General features: G+C 41.4%; 1 protein-coding gene across 1 annotated transcript; it reads right to left on the bottom strand.

The window, feature by feature from the left end:
• Positions 1-2,596: 2,596 nt before the first annotated feature.
• LOC143022252 (uncharacterized) lies at positions 2,597-8,429 on the bottom strand. Its single transcript, XM_076180389.1, has 2 exons — positions 8,291-8,429; positions 2,597-4,073 (listed from the first exon to the last, which is right to left on the bottom strand). The coding sequence occupies exons 1-2, from the start codon at positions 8,297-8,299 to the stop codon at positions 2,919-2,921; spliced, it is 1,164 nt and encodes a 387-aa protein (XP_076036504.1). The 5' UTR covers positions 8,300-8,429; the 3' UTR covers positions 2,597-2,918.
• Positions 8,430-10,834: the final 2,405 nt, after the last annotated feature.

Genomic DNA, 10,834 nt, shown 5'->3' with positions numbered 1-10,834 from the left:
TTACAGGCATATCAAATATTGTCATTGATTATTTATATACGTATGTGGGCACAGTACAGCGGCAGTCCCCCTCCCCCAAGAAAAAAAAAAAAAAAAAATCCTGGCTACCGCTCTGCTGCAATCCCTTTTGTCTGTTGGCCACTTGTCTCTCCTTTTCTACCTCTGTGAATCCACCTCTTCAGTACTCTATTCTCCCCAAGGAGAGAAACGATAGTTTTTGTTGCCAATACTAATACTACCACTTTCGCACTCTTTTCTTCAGTTAAGAGGATGTATTTACCTCTATACCTTTTATTAAGATTTAAAATCAAACAGACGTTTGCTTCCCGGTGGGAAATGTTTGAACTTTTAATGATGAAGAATCTCTCCCATAGAAGTATACCATCATCAGTGGGGCTCAAGTTAGTAATTTTTTATATGTCGTTTTTTTCAGAAGCATGTTATATTCACTTTTCGTAATAATATTATTATTGCGCGATATATTTCGTATTTATTCTTAACCTTTTTCCCAGCCACCATTTTTTTCTATTTACAAAGGATTACAAAGGTGGATCATGCAGTCTATTAATTTGTACTAATAATTGGTTCAACGACCGAAAACAGAGATTTGTTCTAAATGGCTAAACTTCTAGATGGAAAAATGTTACGAGTGGAGTTCCTCGGGGTGCGTTCTTGGGCCACTTCTATTCATAGTATATATAAATGATATACACCACGGACTAAAACCTATTGTCTCCAAATTTTCTGATGATACAAAACTGTCCTACTCTGTTGTAATCGAGTCTTCAACTTCCTAGTCCACGTGGAGTCCGAGATCTAGTCCTGCCCAACACAAACCGATCTCGAGTCTGAATCAGTGTCCAGCCTTTGGATTCAATGTCTAAACCTGTGTCCGAGTTTACTCCCTACATTCAATCAATCAAAAGGAGTTATTAATGAAACTCCATGGAACTCCATCTTGAACTTTCATTCCCCTTCCAACGTTCTACAGTAACATACCCACATATGTCTGTCACTGTCTTCCCTTCAATCATTCCTAGTAGGCTGACTTTTTCTAGTTCTGCGCGGATTATATGGCCAAGGAAGGAAAGCTCTCTACTCCTGATGGCTCCTATAAATGATATTTTCGTTCAGGTTCCTCTTGAAACTTCTTCATTTGTTACCCTTTCAGTCCAAGATAGTTTCATCATTCTTCCAAGGCATCCCATCTCCATTGCCTCAAGTCTCTTTTTCATTTCGGCGCTTACTGTCCATGATTCACACCCGTAAGTAAGAGTTGACCACACAAAACTTTAAAAAAAAAATCTTAATCTCAGGTTCCAATGCAATCACAGGTTCTCAAATTTACGTTTGTCAGAAGCTTCTTTTCTTTTCCAAATGCTGTTTTTGCTATACCTATTCGTGTTCTATAAGCTGCACATACTCGTAAAGTTCCTTTAGTGTGCTGACAAACTAAATTCATTGATGAGCTTTAGTACACTGGTTACAGCAGTAGACAAGATGTAGGGATGACCCGTCATCCAGGAGGTGCCAAGATAAGAGGGAGGGAAGAGGGTAGAGGGGAGTAGAGTATGTAGGGGGTGGAATGGGTGAGAGTGGGTTTTTATGCCTTTGTTTTTTGGGCTACCTCCCGTGTAAGGGGGAAAAAGCCTTTGGTATATGTATGTATGTATGGTTACAGAACTAAACACAGAGAAGTCTTTCGTAGTGTCGAGTAAACAGCATATGCGCTAAATCGCAGGAAATGTGTGACGCTACACAATAACATATGCGTCAGACAAAGTCCCAAAAAATGCATATTTGAGACAACTGGGCCAACAAGGGACACAAACAACCCGAAACTTTGTACAATAGTCTAGAGTTAAAAAAAGATCGGGTAGTTTTCAAACTAAAATCATAAGTAAATTGTTTCACATTTCAAGAAAGTGAAAGAGATCCGCATTTAAAAGGTAAAAAAACTAGCGTCCTCGAAGTGTCCTCGGCCCAAGATATCGAGGCCAGAGGGCACATGACACTGGTCCGAGGCCAAGGCTAAGGCTGAGGCCGGTAAGTCTCAGCTTCGAGATCAACCTCGACCTAGACCTCCAGGACTGGTTTTTACAGTAATAGTGAATATCTCTGTCAAGTTTTACGCTTTTAACACAGAATACAAAATGAAGATGTTTAGCCCGTGTCACCTTGTCTTATAGGTTTCATTCTGTCTTCTGTGGATGTGCTGTGTCTTGCGACACTGCTTCTGACTCAGGGCAGTGGACAGGATGCAGGGATGACCCGTCATCCAGGAGGTGCCAAGATAGGAGGGAGGGAGGGGGTGAATGGGAGTGGAATATATGGGAAATGAAATGGGTGGGAGTGATTTCTATGCCTTTTTCTTTTTGGCTACCCCCCTTGTAAGGGGGAGAAAGCCTTTGGTATATGTATGTATATATGTACTAAAGAGCTTTACCCATCGGTGGAAAAAGGACATTTCTTATTTTCCATGGCTATCGCCAGGCGATTTTATTCAGTTAAAGGACATCACCACCGACTTAAAACTGGGTTGCGATGAGAGTAACCGACTTAAGCAAAAATCTTAGGAATGAAAAATAAAACATACTTAAACTTATTGTCTCTGTATTTATGTATACATGTAAACTTATTATGTCTATGTACATAGTATCTAACAAGGAAGATGTGAATATAAAGAAGGCGATTTCTTTTAACATCAAAGAATTTCATTTATCCGAGGAGTGGACCTCGACTTAAAGAACGAGTTTAGGTAGAGACGTCTCAACGTAAGCTCATCCCACCAGTGCCATTTAGTTATAACTCTATGGGGCAGCTCTACCAGATCACCTGTTTCTTGAGAAAGAGTTCTAGCAGACTACATTCATCGGCACCTGTTCTACTGGCACTTGAAGGAGAAGCTTCTGTAAAGTTCAGGGGAAGAGGCCCATCTCCCAAGGTTCTGCGAAGGGTGGAAGATGATCAAGATGGTTCATGGTAGGGTGGATCATGGGTGTCATGTGAGGTTGCACGAAGCTCATCATGGGGTGAAGAGGCTTCATGGGTCTCAAAGGACCCATGAACTGGGGGATGTTGTGAATGGGTCGGGGTTCCATGTAGTCCATGGGTCGACCTATGGGTCGCATTTCTGAAGGATGGGGAATGGGGAGACCTACTGGAACTGGGGAGAATATGATAGGTTCTCTATTCCAGGGGTTTGGGTTGATATCATTTGGGGTGTCAAAACCAAAGGGTTGGAGGTTACTGGGGTGGGAGTTTTGGAAGGCCGGGGGTGGGAAGGGAGAGACCAACTTCGCGGGGCCTTCGAAGGAATTGAAAGGACCCATCTCGAAGTGCGGAGACATAGGTGGAGAGGATTCCCAAGGACCGTTGACAAAACCGTTATATTCGTTGAATCCGTTAAAGTCGTTAAAACCGTTACCCCCGTTAAAGCCATTCACGTCGTCTTCTGGGTAGAAGATGGGAGTTCCTCTATCGAAGCGGAGTTGGGGTGACGACTCGAAGATGTCACTGGGATGATGTGTGGGGATGTTTTCGAAGTCGTTGAACTGCATTGGGGGATGACTAGATTGTGGTCCGACGTAGCCTCCCTGGAACGGGCTGAAGGGCGGGTAGTGACCGAAGGACTCGGGTGAGTCGAAGTATGGCCCCACTTCGATGGGCTGAGGAGGACCGAAGTATCTACCAGGCTCCTCAGAGTGGACCAGATCGAACAGTGGGTTTGAATGGAGTCTCTGGACGGGCATGACGTCACTGGGCATAAACGGGTTCAGTGGTGGCCCCGGCCTGTGTACCTGGACGTCGCCAGGATAAGGACGGATGAACGGAGGTGGGCCCAGGTAGGGTGGGCTCACAGGGCCAATATCCAAAGAGGTGAAGGGGAGATCGATGTCATTTGTCGAGATCGGGGAGATCGATCGAGGGATCGGTCCTGGTGCGCTGAAGAATTGGTGAGTTTTTTCGAAGTGCGGAGGAGGGAAGTTCGGCAGGAACGGGTTGTACAACCTGGCTGCACATGACTGGAGGACTGCGCACAGCACCAGAGCTGCGCAGAGCGTCTGCCGCACCTACGTGGACGAGGAGAAAAAGGTCAAAGGTTAAACTATCGTTTTTCGTTGCGCATCCCACCACGCTTTTTGCATGGAAGGGGAACTACCACAGGTAAATACTTTCATGTGAATACAGTACAGTTGTGTGCGTGTGTGTGTGTGTGTGCGTGTGTGTGTGTGTGTGTGTGTGTGTGTCCGTGCGTGTTTATACATGTGTGAGCGTGAGTTCATATATATATATATATATATATATATATATATATATATGTTAATATATATATATATATATATATATATATGTACATATATACATATATATATATATATATATAAACAGATGTATATGCAGAATACATTTTCACACACACATACACACAAGCCGATATTCTAGTTCCTGCAGCAAAATAAAGAGAAGGATGGGTTTGATTTTCATTAAGAAAATACCAATAAAATCAGATTTATTAGTAAGACATCATTCATTTCTTTATTGATTCACTTTTCTTGCTAAACCTTTACTCTGTTATTTTCTTTCTTTCCTAAACCAATCCTTTGTGTCTCCGGAATTTTCTCTCTTTATGTTTATCCTTTATATTCTCATTTGTATTATATACTTTTGCGGGTTATTAGTAATATAGATTTTCCTCTGAACATGTTTTCTGTAATTTCATATTCTTTTTCTTAACAGTCACGTTCATTCTTCTGGAGATTTTTCCTCCTCTTTACTTTTTCGAAGATTCTGCTCAACCATTCAATGATAAATTTTCTTCCTTTACTCTTCATTTTCCTGTTATTTAACACATCGCTGAAACTTTTCCTGCATCAGAAAATAGCACTGAAGTTTTACACCTTGTATCTTTCTTGGATAAGGTGAGGTTTACGATTTTTTTTTTCCTTTTTTTTTTTTTTTTTAACAAAGGATTACAAAGGAGGAGCATGCCGACAGGAGACCCTTTGGTCCATAACTAGGTCGGATGCAAAAAGAAATTTATAATAATGATAAATCAATAAATCAATAAACATAAGAAATAACTAAGAATCATAATATATGTAGATATACTTTGACTAAGCCATCCTTCTTATAAAAGGGAAAAGTCATTTGGATTTGACATCGTATCTTTCTACTTTCCTCTCCTTTTTGGTAATATCTGACAACTCCAGTGTCGTAAGTTGTCACTTGATATTTATATTCGTTTAATATATACTTAGGTATTATTTTCACATTTATGTTACTTAGACTTTCAACACTTCTACCTTAGCTTCCCGGTTTTCATTCCCATGCACATCTTCCTAACCTTTCTTCTGTTGCTTTCAGTTTAGAGAGAGGAGAGAGAGAGAAAGAGAAATAGAGAGAGAAGGTTAGGTAGAGGACAAGAGAACAAAAGAATCACGAGAAATGCGGAAGTGTGATGCGTTACACAAACATTCGAGACCAAACAAAAATGTCGATTACTTGAGTGATGAGGTATGAGACTTCGCTTAGACAGAGTCGCTGATAAAGCACAATAACAGTAGCAGAGAGAACAGATAAGTAGTGAGAACAGAGAACAGGAAAAGGGCAGGAAAGTTAAAGAACGTGGTGAACACAAGAGGAAAATGGGAGTCTGCAAGAAAAAAAAATGCCAAAAGTTTTGAAAACAATACTAAAAAGAATCGTCAGACCTCGACTAATTCCCGCCGGTTTCTAGTCTCCGGTGTCAGTTGTGAAATTATGTGTCCCCCCTCCCATCCCCAGGGGGGGTGCATATCCCCCTGGATAAGAACCACAGATAAAGAGGAATACATTAAAAAGAGAGAACAGAGAAACCAAAAAGAGGACGGATGAGGGTAATTAAAGAATCAAAAGAGAAAACGGGAAGTAGCCTCACAAATAGCAATATCTAGAAGAAGGAAAATGGGAATCCTACACCACGAGACGCTGGGTATCTGCGGCCGGAACCGTCACCTTAACCCTATGTGCTTGGACTGTTAAGACAGGTACCAGTCACTGCTGGGAATCGGAGAGAAATGCGGGTTTCGAACCCAGAACTAAGCGAATACGAAGCTAGCTCGCTTCCGATGTCGCCACCCACGCAGAGTGCATTGGGGAGTATCCATACGAATAGGTTTATAAACAGGAGACTGGCGACAGATGCAGTGGACATTAGGAGACAGAGGATGAGGGTGAGGTCAAGGTGAGGGGGGAGGGGGGAGGTGGGGGGGCTCTGTCCACGGAAGATCACCTTGACAACACACACAAGGGACGATAAGACGTCGATTATCGACTCCGCGCATGATTTACGTCACCTTGAAGGACAGGGAGGAAATCTTGCATATCATGGGGGTGGGAAGAAAAATTAATAAAGTGCACACACACATACACACACACATACACACACATACACACACACACACACACACACACACACACACACACACACACACACATTGGACGAAACAATAGTATGTGCAAGTACCATACAAGATTAAGATCAAATTAGATATTGCGAGATACAAAGACGGGTCACTACGAGCATAACTCCCCTTCCCGTATAATACAACTAGGTATAACTAGGTAAATACACACACACACACACACACACACACACACACACAAAGTTGTAATCTGATAGCTAAGTTGGTAGAGCGACGGCTTCGTGTTTTGAGACGGGACACCACGAGCATAGCTCCCCTTCCCGTAAAATACAAATAGGTAAAAACTAGGTAAACAAATACACAAAGTCAATAAGCCCTTGCGTTTGCGTGACGAGATCGTTAGTTGCGCGGATTTGAATTGAACAACGAAATCCCAAAACCGTTAAGGCGGTTAAGCACTATGTCCAAATGGAAAACATCCATAAGTCAACTCCATTGATTCCCGTCAAGGGTGAAGTTTCCTGCAAATGAATTAAATCACCTGGCGGCAGTTAGATCTCCGTTGACATTGGACAAGTAGAGAGCTAGTTGACAAGTCGCTTGCACTAGCGGATACTAAACTAGCCCCGTGTCAACTAGGCTTTACCATCTCGATGAACCCCACTTCTTCGGTCCAAGTGAGTCCCGAAGACTAGAAACGCATTCGGTCCAATAGCGTCCCGAAGACTAGAAACGCTGATTATTGTTACACTGACATTGAAAACAGCCATGAATGATTAAAAGACGTTAAATCCATTACTTCGACAACTATCAAGAGAAGTTGTTACAATTTGTTGTTCAAGAAGTCTGTTAAATCCGTTACAACGTTATTTCAAATTTGAAAAGAGAAGTCAAAGCCGTTGGTCAAGATATGTGTACTCCGTATGAGGTATTGGCAAAGTTTGAAGATGTCAGTATTTTAGGAATTTAGGATCCCTACGGACTAATAAGTCTGCTTTCTTTTATGGTTGAAGGCTATTCCCCACACGAAAGAAAAAAAAATGTGATCCGTTTTAACTCATTTCTTTTCTAGTCTGCTGGCCTCCTTAGATCTATCCTTTAGCATCAAAGAATTACAAAGGCGGAGCATGCCGACAGGAGACCTTTTGGTCCATAACTAGCTCGGATGCGAAGAAAATAATATAATAATGATAAATAGATAAATAGATAAAAATTACAATGATATAAATAATAATAAATAGAATGAATAAATGCATAGGTACAGTTAAATAATAAACAAGTAAATAGTAAATAATAATGAACTGACAGATGATTAATGATAAATGAAAGTCAAGCAAATAATAATAACCAAACAGACAAATAATAACAAATAAATACTACTCAGTTTCGTCATTGTGATATAGACCTCAAGGATAAAAGTGGCCTAACAAAATACTGAAATACTAATGAATATATAATGCCCCGTTCACACTAGTGGTTCAATTACAATGTAAATCAATGGAGGCGTTCACACACAACCGCGCAGTTTTTCTTTATGCTGTACCGACGCTGTTTCCGCGTTGTTCAGACCGCTAGTGTGAACAGGTCCTGGCAATCGTGACCGTTATTTCAAATCTTGACAAGAAAAGTCGTTAAATCCGTTATTTAAGAAATATGTAAAAACCGTTATGACCAATATTTTAAAAAATGACAAGGAAGGTCATTTCTGATTTCGAAAACGCGTGAAAGTAAACCGTTATACTCAGAACATAGAAAGATATATGTAACCGCCGTTTTAAAGAAGTTCTCACTATCGTATAAGAAAAACATAAGACTTCATCTAAAATTTTGTTTCAAAAGAAACAGAGGGACTAAACGAGACAACAAGAGTCCTGATGACTTACGATCTTCATCTTGTCCCAGAGGATGCGTAGGCGTCGACTGAAGAGCCTAGAATGTCGCACAGGGTAGAGATGTCAGGGTCTTATATCCCTCCACCTGAAGAAGTGGAGGAGGACCAGGAGAGAAAATATCCTAGGCCCGACGTGGGAACTCAACAATTCCCCCCCATTCCCCTCATCTCCCCCTCCTCCTCCCCGTTCTTCGCCCGAATCGTGTGTCGTCACTGCGTGCAAAAACTTCGGAAACCTTTCCAAAGCATCGGGCCGTCTTGAGGAAACCGCCCGAAGCCAGGAGCCCAGGAGGAACCACTTTTCCTGCGTGTGTCCGTACGTGCGTGTGTGTGTTATCTTCTTTCTTCGGAGCGCATGCGCAATGTGTGGCAGGCCAGGAACCAAGGTCACCCGGAGCCTGTAGAGCCCGGGCACGGGCATCCGGCTGACACGATCACGCTGCCTTGTGTCATGATTGATAGAGGGGGAGCGTTGTGATGTACGAGGTAATTCGCCCGCCTTTTTGTGCTTTAATGGTCCTTGGATCATTTCAGTCTTAACATATTGATATTGGTATTTCATCGGTAATAACAAGCGTTTCTATCCTCAGCGGCGGCGCCAGGAATTTTTAGTTCGGGAGGCTAAGGGGGGGCTGAGCAAGTTTTTGGGGGGCTAATAGTAATATGATAATACACATATATTATCCTCATTTCAGAAGGGGAGGGGGTTAATGGTTGGGCTAGCACTGATGGCTGACAAATCTTTAGCCCTGGCAATTAAAGATTCCACTTAATAAAATTATTTCAATGAGTGTTTTAAATTTTAAATTTGCTCATTTCAGTTGGGGAGGGGATAATGGGGGGGCTGGCCACTTTTATGGGGGGCTAAAGCCCCCCACAAGCCCCCCTGGCGCCGCCACTGTCTATCCTTGAGGACATTATCTCACTGAAGAGGTGGTATATAAGGGATTTAAGCAGAATAATAGAATAGAGGAATAGTACATCTTTTTAATGGAAATCACAAATAATCTTCAGTACTTTAAACCAGTAGTTCTTAACCCTTGGGTCGCGATCCAAAGTTAGGTCGCCAAGACCTTGGAATGGGTTACCAAGGATTTGTGAACTTATTATTTTCCCAATATTCCTCTTCATAATATAATCAAAGTCATTATTATCTAAGGTTGTGCAAAACATTGAGACATAGACGACTTAACTTAGGTGAAAAATAAATGACCAATATCTACTCTTGTCTTTTAAGTGTTTATGAAGGTAAGGGTCGCCACGGTTGATGTGGACTGGATTTTAGGTCGCAGTCAAAAAAGGTTAAGAACCATTGCTTACCTTTGTCGTTACAGGGGAAAGAAGAGTCTTCAGGTGAACAAAAACGCCTGGTAACAGGTGGAATAGACGACTAGAGCAACCTAGAGCGACTAGAGCAACCTAGAGACCGTGACCCCTTGGGAGTCCATAGAGTTTCAAAAGTGGGGTCCACAATTCGTAGTGGTAGTTAGTGGATGCACAGCGATTAACTTGAGTGATGAAGTGGTCTCAATGGACGCTGAGCAACAGCAATTCATAAGTGTGGGATACACGACTAGAGCAGTGGTTCTCAGTCTAGGGTCCGTGAGCCCTTGAGGGGGGCCATAGAGTTTCAAAAGAGGGTCCACGATTCGGAAACTAGTGGTAGTTAGTGGATGCACAGCGATTAACTTTAGTGATGAAGTGGTCTCATGCAGGATGAGCAACAGCAATTCATAAGTGTGGGATACACGACTAGAGCAGTGGTTCTCAGCCTAGGGTCCGTGACCCCTTGGGGGGGCATAGAGTTTCAAAAGTGGGGTCCACGATTCGGAAACTAGTGATACTTAGTGGATGCACAGCGATTAACTTTAGTGATGAAGTGGTCTCATGCAGGATGATCAACAGCGATACATAAGAGTGGAATACACGAAAAACACATGTTGAGAACCAGTGGACTAGATCACTGGTTCCCAAACTTTTTCTGTTTGTTGCCCAGTTTATCACGTCACATTAAGCATGTTACCCCTTTCACAAAATGTTGTCACCATTGAAAATGTCTTAATAGACGAAAACGCTCGGTATCTATTTTTTTTTTTCGGTGATTTCTGCACAAATAGTTTATCACGTGTGTTTTGTGATTTCTTTACAAAAAAAAAAATATATATATATATATATATATATATATATATATATATATATATATATATATATATATATATATATATATATATATATATATATATATATATATATATATATATATATATATATATATATATGGCTTAATTAAAACACTAGAGATATTTTCCTTTATTTATTGTATTTGAACATTGTGCACCTCTAGTGACTATTGCCAAAGATGTCAGAACATCAATGGGATGGATGGAGCTCCATTCTTGAAGAAGCTAGTTGAGGAATTCTTAGCTTCTTGATTTTCAGAATTCTTAACTTTTTTCTGTCATCCCTCCATTACCCCCGAAAACTGGTTGAATTACCCACAGTTTGGGGGTAATTTAACCCCCAGTTTGGGGATTGA

Source organism: Oratosquilla oratoria, chromosome 44, assembly GCF_046742065.1.
Source record: "Oratosquilla oratoria isolate Oo_2021 chromosome 44, ASM4674206v1, whole genome shotgun sequence".
Taxonomy (NCBI): Eukaryota; Metazoa; Arthropoda; class Malacostraca; order Stomatopoda; family Squillidae; genus Oratosquilla; species Oratosquilla oratoria.
This window is presented reverse-complemented; position numbering and strand designations above follow the sequence as displayed.